At 49.5% G+C, this 15,523-nt stretch overlaps 1 protein-coding gene across 1 annotated transcript; it reads left to right on the top strand.

The window, feature by feature from the left end:
• The first annotated feature begins 6,384 nt into the window (after positions 1-6,384).
• Positions 6,385-12,240, top strand: OTP (orthopedia homeobox). The gene is made up of 3 exons (XM_030469740.1): positions 6,385-6,463; positions 7,412-7,821; positions 11,587-12,240. Exons 1-3 carry the CDS (start codon positions 6,427-6,429, stop codon positions 12,115-12,117), a joined length of 978 nt encoding a protein of 325 aa, XP_030325600.1. The 5' UTR covers positions 6,385-6,426; the 3' UTR covers positions 12,118-12,240.
• Positions 12,241-15,523: the final 3,283 nt, after the last annotated feature.

The raw sequence follows: 15,523 nt of genomic DNA, 5'->3' as shown, positions 1-15,523 counted from the left end.
GGGCGCTCCTCCGCAGGCAGCGCCGGCGCTGAGGCCTGCGGTCCGGTCGGCGGCCGGCGCTGGGCTTCCTTGGCAGTTTAGATATTTTGTGCAACTCCCAATATTCACCCAAGCCTCATTACCACCTCTTAATGAGACCCCTTTACTCCGTGACGTGCAACCGCTCCATCTCATTAAGGAAATCGCTCTTCAATGCTGATTATTTTATTTGCAGCCATAATTATATTTCTTTCGGCTAAATCACGGTTTAATCGAGCCCACATGGAGGGCAGCAGCACTAATTACAGCGGGAGATGCGGCGACGGCGGCTGCTCGCCCGCCCGGCCGGAGGAGGAGGCGCTGGGGCGGGCGCGGGCGCGGCGCCCCCCTGGCGGGGCCCGGCCGGGGGTAGGGCGGAGGGCCGGGGACGAGGAGGTGGTCTCAAACACAACAACTTATTACTTCTAATTCCCCGACTGTCACCAAATCACCTGCACGAAACAAGAATCTAATTTGTTAAGCTGGCATTTCTGCAGATGGAAGATCGATTTTCTCTTTAGATTTCTCTAATTGAGTGAATATAGACGCCTCGAATTAGCCGCGCTCGGGCAAGAGGGGAAGGGAAGGGGAGAGGGAGGGGAAAGAAAAAAGTCAACAAAAATCATCCTTGTAAAATAAACCATATTACCTCTAGAATTGCCCCCCAAGTAATAAAGGAAGGTGGATCGAAAGGTCCCAGATTGAGTGACAGTCATATTTCTGGAACTAACTGGTTTTTAAAAGAAAAGGTTAGGACGGCTGCAGAATGCTAAGTAATGGCGCGGGGGAGAGATGGCTGAGCTCTGAAATTGCTTACAGAATTACATTTGTTTTTCTTGTGATTTTATTAAAAGTCACTCCTCATCTCCAGAATGCGTGAAAATATCTACTTTCCACTCAGATACACCACATTAACTTGTTGGAGGCGAATTTGTTTGTTTGTCTATTTTATTTATTTGCCAGATAAGATTGATGCAGTCTTATTAGCGCTATATCTAGTTAGAGGAAGAGATAAGGATGAGATGTTTTCTTTTATTCCAATTACTAGACTTGTCACCTAACTGAATAACTGATATATGATTATTTATCTTGAGTAAATAGAAATCAGAAAAGCAGCCAACTTAACACATACAAACAAAATATGTATGTTCCTTATTACTATATACTACCTATGTAATTTGAGATTAAAACTACGGCCTTAAAAGGGAGAAAGTTGAATACCCCATCCACATCCGTCTCTGATATATGTTCTCTCATTGCCACATATGGTGGTTTATTTTATCCAGCCGGATAAGGAGGTTTGGGGTTTAAAATATATGGGTATGTGTTACGCAAATTCCTCAAAGCTCAGTAGGAAGAGTCTTCCTGGAAGTGCGCTCTTTCCCTAAACAGAGGTGTATCTGGAAAATGCTTCGTACCGGCGGCGGTGCCTTCGCCCTCGGGGCAGCCCCGGCAATTCCTGTCCAGCCGCACAAGGCAGGGCTCGGTGCGCTAGGCTTGGGCTCCGCGTTTTTAAGTTTGGGAACTTAGTACACTGCCCGAAGCCTATACATACATACATGCATACAAAGCTGGGGGGAAGAGGGAGGCGACTCTGTGTGCATGTGTGAAGAGTTTGCATCTGGACGGGGGAGAGCGGGTGTGGGGTGTCAGTCATACCTTTATATTAAAATAGCTTTTTCCCCATAAAAGACTGGTTGTCATCGTTCTGATGAAAATTAATTGATAGAAGCCATCCTTTCAATCTAAGGCAGCCGGTTCGCTGTGGAAAGCTGCCCCGCAGCCTGCCGGCAAGGAGACACTCGGAAGCGCTGCCTTTGACTGTGCCGGAGCGAGATGCAGATATTTAGATAAATAAGCAAATGGGAAAACGCTGTTCTTGGCGGTGTTTGAGAACAGATGACAGGAGGAGACCCGAGCTCTCCCCGCCGCCCTCAGGGAGGCTGCTTTCGGAACTCCTGACGGCTGCGTTTCTGATCAGCAGCGATCGTTCTTGCCACGGATGCCTTTAAACTTCATAAAGTTGCTTTCAAAGAAGTATATTTATTGCAGCTACGAAATGCTGCATGCAGCCTAGTGTCGTAAAGCAGCGATGATCGTCACACTTAGTTCTGACTAGAATGAATAAATTGGGATCTGTAGCTGCTGGCAGCCTTGTCCTTCATTTCCGAAGAAGTCATATTTTCGAGAGGGTTGACTGAAATGAAAACACGTGTTTATGTTTTTCCATTTCTTAACTCCAAATTACGCCTAACGAAAGGATATAGTTTGATTTGTCATTTGTGTTTAGGGTATGCCGATGTGAAAAAGTAAGCAAATAACACTCAAAAGCGTAGCTGTAATTTACAATGAATTAAAATTGATTCTTTTCATCAGGCAAGAAAATAGGGAAATGTGAGGTCGTTAATTATTGAGGGAGGCGCTTCTCATTAAAGCGAACAATGTTACAATGCAGCACTGAGGAGCGGGAATGTGAACAATAATATCCGATGTTTCAGCACTACTGTCTGGAAATAATAAAATAATAAGATAAAAATAATAATAAAAAAGCCGCGCGTACAACCAGGCAACCAAAAGTTATATTTGACAGGCACGGGGAGTGTCGCTACGTATAAAAAGCAATTTGGGTGCTCTGCATACAGCAGTCCCCTTAACTGGATGGGTGTTCAATAAATACATAAATAAAATATCAAATTACGAATCTGATCAGCCATTTACGCCAAGCCACCCTGCTGACTTTAGCAGTTTAACCTTATTTTACCGTGTTGCTCGCTCCAGATATAATTATTCTGATAAAAGAAGGTTCTGTTCTTAAATTAGAGCAGAATTGGTTAAATACACTTGTTTGTATTACAGCCTCATTCGATCAGGGCTTCAGTTTCGCCGCGGGGAGGGGAGGGAGAAGCTTTGGGGGTTGGAAAGTTCTCTACCGTTTCTTCCCAGGTCACGGCACAGGAGAATTAGGATGACATTGCTCCCAAACGTGGCGCGCCCCGCTCTCGCCGCCCTTCCTTGGGCCGGTAAGAGCAGCGTGGACAGGGGCGGGGGGCGAAGGGGAGCGGAAGGGAGAGCGGCCCCGGCTGGGACCCCGGGACAGGCCCCGGCGAGGAGGAAGAAAAGGAGAGAAACGGAAAGAAGAGGAACGGAAGGTGCGGGGGGAGATGATCTCCCAGTGCCTGGCCCCTTGGCAGGCGCTCCTGTACAAAATTCAATCTCTATTTTTTATGAGAAGTAAACTGTCTAAATAAATTTTATTAGGGGCAACCAATATATTTTCTGGTACTGCCCTTTGTTCCGGTTCTACGTGTGTGTAACAATCTAAAACCTATTTATTGAGGAAAAATCACTGGATCCGTCATAGAAAATCCTTTTACTTTGCTCTGAAGTGATTTCTGAAGACACTCGTGTCACTCTGAAGATTTTGGGCCATTGTGCTAAAGCCTTTCCTTGTTAGGAACTTCAGTTCCTATGATCATGTGGGGAATACCGTAAATTGTAACAGGGAACGGACTTGACTGGCAGTTTTCTGGCTACACAGGGAAAATGGAAAGATGACGGGGAATAAAATCCTTGTAAATACATCTCCGACGCTGCCCAGGTGAATTCAGGCACTTAACAGGAGTGCGCGGAAGCGGAATGCGATTAGGGTATTTTACATATGCCCTATTGTCATTTTCTTTCTGAAACGCTTAGGTGTCAGCCCTGCCCGCTCTTTTCTCTCCCGCGGACTTCGTTCTCTGATTTCCCCCTTCCCTAAAGACGATTTCGCTCTGAAGTCTTGGAAGAAATGATTTAGTTTGTTTATACTGCTATAAAAATCAAGAGCAATAGAAAAGTCATAAAATGAAGCGCGCTATCAATCACACCGCAACATTGTTATTCAGCAGTTACTAACAGAGATTGATAATCCTTTGATTTCATCCCATTGTTATTACTCTGATGTGTCTGCACATTAACTATTACACATTTATTTATCGACCTGAAACATACAACAACACAGAATAGACGCGCACGCTCGTCGTGCCGCCCTGTCCGTACCACTCTCGGCAGAAGCCGGCTGCGGGCGCCTGCAGCGCCCGGACATTTCTGCCAGCATCTACAGCTAAAACTGGACCCCAAACGCTCCGGCCGGCCCCTGACCACTCGCGTAACTCCGGCCCTAGGTAGGGCCCGACCCGCAGCGGCCGCGGAAGGCTGCGCGCCCTGTCATTCCCACCGGCCTCGGCCTGACCCCCTCCGGCGGCTCCGCTCCGAGGGTCCCGGCCCTGGCAGCGGCCGGAGGGCGGCTCTCGGGAATTTTCACCGCCGGGTCTTCCCCTCCTGCCCTGGAGCCGCACGCAGACAGTGATTTTCAAAGGAAAAAGGCAAAACAAATGAGCCATCTCCACCGTCCCCCATCCACCAGGAAAAAAGAAAGAAAGGGGAAAAAAAAAAAAAATCCCGAAACTCCCACCCCATCTCCACCTCTTTCTTTCTTTCTTTCTTTCTCCCTCTCTGCAGCTAAATTGTGGCCCGGCTCTGGGTTTCTCTCCCTGCTTTTAGCGGCCGTTCCGGGCACCCAGGTTCATTGCAACAGCCCGACGTCTCGAAAGCTGGATTGAATCAATGTAGCCTGAGCAGGGAGGAGGGAGCGGGGTGGGGGGGGGGAAGGCAGTAAAACTGCCCTCGAGATCGGTCGGCCGGTTCCTTTGTCTCCTTGTTCAGTCGCTGCCGAAACCCTTGCACATCTGAGCTGCAAACAAAATCACTCTTGCGTCTGTTCGCATGCAGTATTTACAATGTTTTGTGTAAGTCAATTGGTTGGCGAGGAAAAAAAAAGCCATTGGCGCTGTATTATTTAACACAGACTTCACTGGTCTCCCTTTTTGGTGGAAGCTTTATTTGCACTAAATGAATAATCTTAATTGCATCACTTTTGAATTAAAAATCAATGTTAATCAAGTTGGAAGTAGTAAATATCAGTTTTCATTGTGCCCGGGTAGAGGGTATTTTTCTTGTTTTGCAAATAAAAATACAAGTCAAATAACTTTAAAAGGGCATTATGTTCTGCTACAAATACAATTGAAACGGATTGTTTAGGAGCGGATCAGAAATGGTACAGAATTTTGCACTTAATTTCCTCAGTTATCATTTACAATAAGAACCTCTTGGCTTGACAGCCAAGTCTAAACAGTAGTAAATTAGTACAAATTTATACTGATTTTACTCTAATAATCGTAATAAAAGCTTATAGATTTGGCACTAATTACATAAATGCCTAATGATCTTGAAAATTACTCTGGTTAGAAATATATTACTAATCTAAACTTTGTTGTTGGCTGGCTTTGAAAAATCAGAACATTAGAAATGGTTCGCTTCACTTGTGCAAAGCACTTTAAATTGTTCGAGTAGTTTAACATATTCGAGAGGAAAATAAAAAGCATTTAACTTTATTTACTGCTTTGAATTGAGTTTGTAGGAGAGCCGAACTTGGAAACTTTACCAGAAAAAAAAAAAATAGGGCTTACGCGCTTTTAAATCCCGGCCCGGGAGGCAGCGCTCCCGGGGCGGCGGGTACGCGCCGTGCTTCCCTCCCGCGCCCCGCGTTGCCGTTGTGCTTCTGCACCGAGCAGAAGGGGCCGGGACGGGGTGGCGGGGAGCCCCGGCGCCGGACGAGCCTCTGCGGCCCAGGCACTGCGGGAGCTGACCCAAGTTTCTTTTTTCCCGCCGCCCCGCAGCCGTCGGGGCCCCGCGGCGGCGGCGGGTGGGTGAGAGCCAGCTGCGGTCTTCGCCGCCGGTCCCGGTCCCCGGGGCGGCCGGTGAGAAGGACCAGCTCGTGCTCAACCTTTTACGTCCCCCTCGGTGGGCGCTGTGCTTCCGAGACATCCCCGGGAGCCTGACTGGGCCGGGTGCGAGGGTGCGCTCCAGGTAGACATTAAAAAAGAAGAAAAAAAAAATAAAGAAGAAAAACACAATAAACAAGGGGTGACCTGGAGCGGGAGGAGGGTGGCAAATGTGCATTTGGAAGACAAGGGGAGAGGGGTAAGGAGGGCGGCGAGGGCGAGCGGAGCACGGACGGGAGCGGCGGCTCGGCGCGGGCCGGGCCGGGGCGGCGGGAGGCCGGGGCGGCGGGCGGGCGGCGGGCGGGCGGAGCGGGGCGCTCCGGGCGCTGACATTTGCAGGCTGCCCTCCTGATTGGTCCCCGCGCCGAGCTGCTCACGGGTTCATTGAAGTGTTAAGCACCTCCCCGTCTCTCTAAAGGACATTATAATGCAAGAGACCCCCTTTTTAACCACACACCGAATTTTCTTTCATTTAGGGGATCTATATATATATCTATCTATCTATCTCATATCTTATATCTATTTTAAATAACTTAAGGCCGCTAAAATTTGGGGGGGAACAGCCTTCGCCCTGGAGCGGTGCGCGATGCTGTCTCACGCCGACCTCCTGGACGCCCGTCTCGGTGAGTTTCCCCCAGCACCCCCCCGCCCCGCGGCGGCTGCACCGCCGGCGGCAGCGAGCGGGGAGGAAGCCGGAGCAGGAAATTGACAATTTGTTCCTTATTTTACCTTAATGCGATCTAAATGGGCTAATTCCTTTAAAAGTAATTGTACTGTATTGAAGTTTAATTTGATTTAACATCAAAAAAAAAAAAAAAAGAGAAGGAGACCTACGGAATATGTAGATCTACAGCGAGTTGTGGATCATTTAATTTCCCTCTCCCCTGTTTTTATATACATACCTACACGTTATTATCATGATGATGATTATGATTATTATTTTAGGACAGATGTGCTCGATGGTATTTACGAAGGAGTTCTGGGTGGCCTTTTTCTGCTCGCCTGCTCGCTTCCCCCTCTCCTTCTTTTCCTTAAAGAAAGAGAAATATCTGTATCTAGCTCTTTATGGTTATTCATTAGTTTGTTTAGGGGAGCAGAGGGAGGAGAGGGCGAAGATCGGCCAGGGTGACCGAGATCCCCACACATCTGTCAGGGAGGTGAAGCTCCTGGCAGCAGGGCGGCTCGAGTGTTCTTTCTTTCTCTCCATCTCTTTCTTTTACCAGCCCCGCTGGAAAAGGCAGGCTGAACCCGACAAAACTTGTCCTCCCCCTTCTTTCCCCTCCCTTGGTCTCGCAAGGGAAGGCCCGGCAGAGAGCTGATTATTTAAGCAGGACGAGGAGCTGCTCGGTGTAAAGTTTTCGCTCCGCGCCCGGGTTGCGCCGGGCCACGGACATTGCGCGCCGTGGAGCCGAGCCGAGGCGGGCTGCGGGGCTGGCGGGCGGCCGTGGGGCGGCGCGGGGAGACGGTGGCGGTGGCTGGGTGCCTCTCACCGGCTCGGTGCGTTGGAAAGTGGTTCTGATGGATGCATGCCCGACTGCAGGGGAGTGACCGCCGCTCCTTTGCTTCCGCAGGGATGAAAGATGCGGCCGAGCTGCTGGGACACCGGGAGGCGGTGAAGTGTCGGCTGGGCGTAGGGGGCTCGGATCCGGGGGGACACCCGGGAGACATGGCTCCCAACTCGGACACAGTAGAAGGGACCACCCTGCTGCCGGGGGAGGACATCACCACGGTGGGATCCAACCCCAGCTCCTTAGCCGTCAGCGCCAAAGACCCCGACAAGCAGCAAGGCCAGCAAGGTGGCCAGAACCCTAGCCAGGCTGGTCAGCAACAGGGGCAGCAGAAGCAGAAGCGGCACCGCACCCGCTTCACTCCGGCCCAGCTGAACGAGCTGGAGAGGAGTTTCGCCAAGACCCACTATCCGGACATCTTCATGAGGGAAGAGCTGGCCTTGCGCATCGGCCTCACCGAGTCCCGGGTGCAGGTATAAGCAGCGACCCCCGCGCACTGTCCTCCCCGCCGGCCCTCTCCCAGATCGCACCAAAGGCGGCACGGCCGGCCGGCGGCGAGGCCAGTCACAACGGGGCGGGTGGGGGGTGTCCCCGAACCTCAGCCCGACGGAGGGGGAGCAAACCCAGCCCTAACGCAACAGTTCGTTTAGGAAGCATTGAAACCGGACTCCCTTTCCACAAAAATGTCCCTTCTGGGTGCCCCTTTGTCCCCTGGCCGCCTGCAGCGCGGTGGTCCCTAGTGGGACTCGAGCGGAGCTTCCCTCCGCTGCACGGCCCAACCCGCGGCAGGAAAGAGCCCGGGAAGGCACAGCCCGTGAGGGGCGAGTCTCAGCCCTCGCAATAATAGCGCGGCGCTGAGAGGCGATCCCAAACCGCCGGTGAATCGCCCCTCTTCCCGGAGGCGCCGGCGGATTGGGCCGAGGGGCCGTTGTTCCGGGTGCTGACGACGGGGCCGCTGTCCAGGGTACTGACAGCCGGGCGGCCACGTCGCAGCCCGGAACGGGCGTCCCCTGGAGCCCGCCGCCGGGAGGGTCGCCATGGGGAGCGGCGAAAGGTTCACAGGCTGGTAAAAAGGCGCTTCGGTAAAAGGCAGCTCTAGTTGGACTGGCAGTTTCCATGGACTGTAATTTTTCTAATGCCTGGAGACAGGAGAGGTAACGAGTAACTTTAACATGTAGGGTGTACTTTGTTCTCTGAAGTACATACATATATATATATATACACATGTGCATACAGACAAATCTGAATTTGCATATAGGCGCATAAGAAACTCTAGGCAAATGTAAACCGCTAGACTGCTCCGATGCAGCTTTTGTGTGTAAAAGGATATTTTAGCGACTTTCTGGGTGAGTCCCTTCCACGGAATGAAATCCTGCACAATAGAAGCACTTCTGGGATGTGCATTCCTGCTCAGCACAGCGCATGGGAAATGCCGCCGGTGTTAAAAATTCCTCTCAGCCAGGTTAGGTTCCTCAGCTAAATAAAGACACGTCAAAAGAAATCCCTAAATGAACGTTTTTATGAACGGAAACAGACTCCGTTCTTGAATGTGACAGAAAAAGCACGTCTGCTTTTCAAAAGTAAACCAATTTTGACTCAGCCTACCTAGGACCATAATTAGTTTAAATTAAGAAAGAAATTAGATTCACAAATAAAATATAATTGGACAACTGACTCTATGAAAAAAGAAAACGAGGTCTATTAAACTTTATTGGGTTTCCCAAAGGTTAATGATATCAATTTCAATATTAGGAGTGTGGTAAATGAAGTAAAATATAAAATATAAAATGGAAATAGTTATTTTCTAACAGCACATCAAAGAAATTCGTAGGAAGAAAGACAAAGTGTTTTAATGGCCTCGGCATAATCTTAAACCAATGCTAATAGCTCGAGACTGCTGATAACAGTTTAATAGAGTGGTAATTTAAATATTTTTTACAATAATGTTCTGTAGTTTAAAAAGTAATCAGATCAACATAACCTTCTTAATTAACACTTCAAAATGATTAACATTATGTAATCTAAGGCAAAACAATTTATTTAATGTATTTACTTCACAATCCGATGTATCACCGCTCCTTGACCAAATTTAAATTAAATAGTAATTGGTTTATGTTCTTATCTGAGTACTTTACAGTTTTCTTTATAGTTAACAGATTGCCTACACATTCCTTGCAGCATGTGGGCTCCACACTGATTAAGGAATGCTCCAAATAGTTAATTTATAGCGGCTGTATACGTTTTTAGGGGTTTTAGATGCTAGGATAAATCACCACTTTCCTCATTTTAGATCTGTATTTAATGTATATGATACATTTAAATAATTATTAAAGCGACTGGTGCTTAAACGGGAGTCCAATTCCACGTCTGATATTGCTCTGCTTTTCAGGCTGCTGTAATAAAACCATTCTTTTTATAGCATGCCATTATTAGAAACCAATTTCAGAATTATTTATAACCTGGAATGGCTTATTAAGCAGCAATGCGAGAATCATGCAAATTACACGATCAAATGCAATATAATAAGCATAATCATTAGTCTCTAGCACGGATTAATTAACTTTCAATATTTTATTTACATAAAAACCAAATCAGTGAAATAACTTCTGCACAGTCAGGCTTGCCTTTCAATATTTTATATGAACAAAAATAATGTGCTGTAATTCCATTGACCGTGTCCCCTACAATGGTCCCGTCACCTGCCACATCTTAATAGGGGACAAGCTGAGAGTATTTTCTAGTTTTCTAATGGAATGAGAAATTGCATTTTCTTCCTCTCCCAGCACTATTAAAGTGTAATGAATTCGGCCCAGAGTTCACGGCTGACTGATCGAAATGAACCTGAGATCTGAGCTTTAATACAGCTCTCCAGATTTCCTACCAAATCTTCACATTAATCATCCGCCAGATTCCAATGAGATCTTCATAAAGCTTCGGCTCATGAAAGGGAAAAAAAAAAAAAAAAGAAAAACAAAAGTGATATTGTCTCCCCTTCTCTCTCTCTTTCTCTCTAACCCATTTATAGCTGGGGAATTAAATGGGCTATATATTTTAAAATACATTTACAGTATGTCTATATTACTGTAACAGCAGACATCATCAAGGCAGATTTTTAGATTCCAACCTCCATTAGATTCTCACTGTTGTATTAATAATTTTCAGGGGCTAGTTGCATTTTAAAAGGAGCCCAAAGTTGCCAAACGGTCGTGGTTAGTATATTTCTAGAGTTGTCATGTGTGCATTTTCAAAATCTCCCCCAGGTTTTCTTTGCGTTTTAATCTGTCATGCACCAGTTTTCAGCTGGAAACATTCACATTTTAAAAGCATATGCAGCGTAGCTATGAGCTGAGGCGATCAGACCTGATGGAGATTCTTTACACCACCAGTAAACCATGAAACATAAAAAGATTTTGTAGCCTCAATTTAACTATTAACCCTAAAAGATAATTGAACGCGATTTTTCGATATAATACTTAGTTCCCTAACGGCTGTTCATTCTCGCTAATGGGCGCCCGTCGTTCTCCGTCTGGGTACGTACGTAGCACGAAACCGCGGCTCCAGCATCTCTGGCACCGCGATCCTCCGGATTCCGAGCGGACCCGGTTTTTCCCCCCTCACAATTAATTCCCCCGGTGATTTCGGCAGCAGGGCGGCGAGACTCACCCAGCCACCGGGCCGGCACCACTCCCCGATCACCGAAAACATCTTCTGGGGGTTTTGTGGTTTTGTTTTCTTTCATAGAAAATCCACGAACACGGGCGGTTTGGCCGGATGGGTTCCTGCACTGGGACCCGGCCCGGGGCACGGCTGCTCGCCCGGCTGCACTGGGCTCTGCTCCGCTGTCGTCTCGGGAACGCCTCCAAGCAAGGGCAAGAGTGTGGGCCGCTCATTTATTTTCTGTTTAATTGGTTTTTTTATGTATTTTCCGGGAGGAGGCCTGGCTCCTCTCCTGGACCCACCCCCCGAAGGAGGGAGGCCGCAGGCACCTCAGTCCCGGGACAGAGGCATCGATCAGTTTCGCTATAAAAACTTCCAGCAGTATCGTTAACCCGTGACGGGGACACGCGTAGGGCTGCGGATGCAAAGAGCTGCCGTGGGAGAGGCAAAGGCCGGGGGGTAAAGGGAGAGACTCGGGGTAGGGGCCGGGGCGGGGTGGCGGGTCCCGCTGCACCGAGCCGCGCCCGGGCGGGCGGGAGGGCTGGTGTCGCTAACTGTGTGTCGCTGCCCGCCGCCCGCAGGTCTGGTTCCAGAACCGGCGGGCCAAGTGGAAGAAGCGCAAGAAGACCACCAACGTCTTCCGCGCCCCGGGCACGCTGTTGCCGACGCCGGGGCTGCCGCAGTTCCCCTCGGCTGCCGCCGCCGCCGCCGCCGCTATGGGCGACAGCCTCTGCTCCTTCCATGCCAACGACACCCGCTGGGCCGCCGCCGCCATGCCGGGCGTGTCGCAGCTGCCGCTGCCGCCGGCGCTGGGCCGGCAGCAGGCCATGGCGCAGTCCCTCTCCCAGTGCAGCCTGGCGGCGGGGCCGCCGCCCAACTCCATGGGCCTCTCCAACAGCCTGGCGGGCTCCAACGGGGCCGGGCTGCAGTCGCACCTCTACCAGCCCGCCTTCCCCGGCATGGTGCCTGCCTCCCTGCCTGGGCCCAGCAACGTGACCGGCTCGCCCCAGCTCTGCAGCTCCCCGGACAGCAGCGACGTGTGGCGGGGAACCAGCATCGCCTCCCTCCGCCGCAAAGCACTAGAGCACACAGTCTCCATGAGCTTCACCTAATGGCCGCCGCCACGTTCCCCCGCCGCCGCCGCTGCCGCCTGGCCCTGCACCCCCGCCTCGCCCGCCTGTCCCCCGCCTTCCCCCACCTGACTTACCAGGGAGTCGACTCAGGATCTGAAACCAGACGCCAAAGGGCTGGTTTGTGGGCCCAGAAACACCCCCCCAACCCCTCCGCACCCCCTCCGCACCCGCGCACCCCCGGCGCGTCCCCTGCGCCCCCTCGCACCCGGCGGCCGCCTCCCCTCCAGCGGCGGCGGGAGCATCCGGAGACCCCTGGGCTCTGCTTCCCTCCCTCTTTCCCTCGCTCCCTCCTGCCGCGCCACGACCCGGCGCTCCCGCCGGCCGCCCGACCGGCTCTGCAAAGAAATGCTTTGTTTGGTTTTGTTTTCTTAGTTTTTATGCTTTATTCAAGAGCAGCGATCTGTCGCCGGCCCCCTCCGCTGCGAGGGCGCCGTCTATGGGGGCGGCCGGGCGGGTGCGCGGAACGGCACAGAGACCCCAGAGAGAATCAAATCCATTTTGATAAAGCATTTATAAGCGAGAGAGATGGAGAAAAAGGAAAAAAAAAAAGTTAAAAAAAAAGTTTTCTTTTTCTAAAAGTAAAGCACGCGGGGGAGGAAAATAGAAAAGAAAAAAAAAAAGGGGGCAAAAGCAAAGCAAGAGCACTTCCCTTTTTCGGATCTTTGGTTCCGTGACAGTTGAGTTGCCGATCCGCCCCACCTTTATTTACGCATTTATTTACGTTCCTGCTGCTATTCTCCCTCCTGCATCTTCCGCTGCCGCCGGCGGAGGCGCCGCCGCGGTTCCCGCCCCGCCCGGCCCGGCCCGGCCCGGCCCGGTTCGGCCCCGCGGCCTGCCCGCCTGCATGTGCCGGTCACCCCGCCGCAGGGCAGGGCCGCTGGAGGAATGATCATACGATGTGAAATAGGATGTTTTGTGTAGATAAAGCATTCTCGTTACATACTGGTCGATTCGTGATATGTTTTAACTTATTGTCTGTGCTTATTTATTGAATTTTGGGTTTCTTAAATGTTTGAGCTAATATAAAACATATTACTTGACTTTCCCGGACACGTTTATATCACGTTAATGTGAATGGATAAATAAAATCATTTTCAGTATGTGATATGAAAAAATATAGATTTTGATGTGATGTGTGAGATATGAGAGGTGTCTTGAACCGCAGGCAAAAAACATAAAATAAAAAAGACAGGACTTCCTCTTCCTTCTGTAGGATTCACCAAGTCCTTTGTCTCAAGTTTGGGGATAGTTTGCTTGCTTGAACTTTGCATTGAAGCCTTTCATTTATCACAATTTTAATACTTCATGACTAATAAACTTTTGTTAATCTTTCTGTGTGATTGGTCTTTAAACTGCAAGTTCCGTGGCAAAGCAAGGGCAGGGGTGAGAGCGGGGGCAACAGGAGGACAGGTCAGCGGCAGGAGGGCAGGGGTTGCGCGGCAGCGGAGGGCACTCCACCGCGGACCTTTCTGCTATCTCTGAAATGAGTGAGTGGCTGCTGCGGGGCGAACCCCACGGAAGAGAAACCCCTCTGTTTACACCCGTGTAAACACTGACAAAATAGTCAAATGGACAAAATAGTAGGGGACTTCAGCAGCCACCGTGCAGCACGGTTTGGGTTTCTTTCCTTCCTTCTTCCCGCCCCCGCCCTTTCCTTTTTTTTTAATGCAATGCAGTGAGATCTCTTCTCCTTGTACATCAATTACACACCTCTTAATTACACACCTGAGAGTGCCCGGCTCCATCGGCACCCGCAGAAGGGTCCTTGCCTGCTCCAAAGTGCATATTACGTATGCATATTTAATTTAAAAGAGAAATAAAAGCAGAATAAATTATTGGTGATACAGGCCGTGAGTGAGTCCGCTGGGGGTCACCTGAGGAAGCAGCCCTGCGTCCTCCTGCAGGAGCCTCCTCATGGAGGTGCTGAAACAGCCCAGGGTGCTCATCCTGGAGTAGGCCAGGCCAGGCAAGACAGGCCCTCTACCATAATCCACACCATGGTGGTGTCTGGGGTAAGGAGTCCTGTCCCTCCTTCCAGCCCTCCCTCTGCTCTGAAGTCTGGCCAAGCAGTTGCTGCTGTGCACCCAAGCTTAGCTCTGAGTTTGAAATTCAGGATCAGTTTAGAGATCAGCTATCAAAGAAATGGGCACATAGGGTGCCTGTGGAGCACGGCTGGTCAATGCACCTCAAGCCCCTCTATCCCTCAGGTGCCTCCGCCTGGGCCAAAGGAAGCGTTGGCCCATCTGGATGTCTATGGGTATTCTCAATAGTACAGCGATCCCTTCCCCATACTATGGCCTGCTGGGGGGTCAGCAAGTCTCCATGTATGTGCAGAGGAGCGCAAAACTCACTCTGCTTCTTCCAAATGTATGGAGGGTTGTTTACAAGCACGTAATTTTTACAGTTGCTTTATATTGCTATAAGCAGGACAGCTTTATGATGTAGGAATGTCATAAAGTGTGTTATGGAAGATCTTTAAAAAATATGTGCTTTTTAATGGTAGAGAAAAATGCTCTCTCTGGCTGGGGGCAGGGGATTGAGACGCAACCTGTAAGATCCAACTCTTGACACTGAACGCTGAAGCGCTATGGAAGGGGCCTTACAGAGGTCCTTTGGCTTAATGCTCGCTCCTAAAACATCCATCATTTCGTCCATATTCTAATGCAACTGTTGTCCTGGTTATGAGCAAAGCTTTTTGATCCTACCCAACTTTGATACAACATTTGTTTCCATGGCAATAGATCTTCTTGTTCTGAGTCCTGGAGGTTTTTGAAATTATACATACCCTTAGCACCAGCTGAAGCTTTGCAACATAAAACATCTAAGCTGCTGCTCTTATGTATTTAACATGAATGAAAGAAAGGGGGCCTCAGGTTTCACTCATACATGTTACAGGTTGTGTGTGAATGATTTTATTACAAAATCTCACTCACGCTGATGTTAAGAGATAAAAATTAAACAGCACTGACCAGTTCTACCTAACAACATGATCAGCTTTACTTCATTCACACAAAGCAATCAAAATAAATGAGTGAATTCCATATAAATTGAGAGGGAACATTTATGCTGAATAACAATTAGCCTATTACTGACTAAGCAGCTAACACCAGGCACTGGGGCTGTTACAAGCTAGGCCTATTTGCTTATCGTAAGATGCATTTTAGCTTTGAGCAATTCCACCCAGCATGTAAGTTGACTAAGATTTACGTTTGTATATATGGATTCGTTTCCACACCGGCACATATCCACGTAGGTTTACTTCCCTCTAAACACAACATCACCCCTAATGTCTAAGGAATATACATTACGATAATGTCACTGAACCTTTCATTTGCTCTCTTGATGAAATGCTCTGACACTCTTTCTCTCCTCTCTTCCTCTCCTC

Source organism: Strigops habroptila, chromosome Z, assembly GCF_004027225.2.
Source record: "Strigops habroptila isolate Jane chromosome Z, bStrHab1.2.pri, whole genome shotgun sequence".
NCBI classification, from domain to species: Eukaryota; Metazoa; Chordata; class Aves; order Psittaciformes; family Psittacidae; genus Strigops; species Strigops habroptila.
The sequence above is the reverse complement of the archived record's forward strand: the minus strand, read 5'-3'. Positions and strand labels throughout refer to the sequence as shown.

Excerpts from the sequence above, each read along its gene's own strand:
- OTP (XM_030469740.1), top strand. The coding sequence starts at position 6,427 with ATGCTGTCTCACGCCGACCTCCTGGACGCCCGTCTCG. Across the intron at positions 6,464-7,411 it reads CCTCCTGGACGCCCGTCTCG|GGATGAAAGATGCGGCCGAG; the intron begins GTGAGTTTCCCC and ends TTGCTTCCGCAG. Across the intron at positions 7,822-11,586 it reads TCACCGAGTCCCGGGTGCAG|GTCTGGTTCCAGAACCGGCG; the intron begins GTATAAGCAGCG and ends CGCCGCCCGCAG.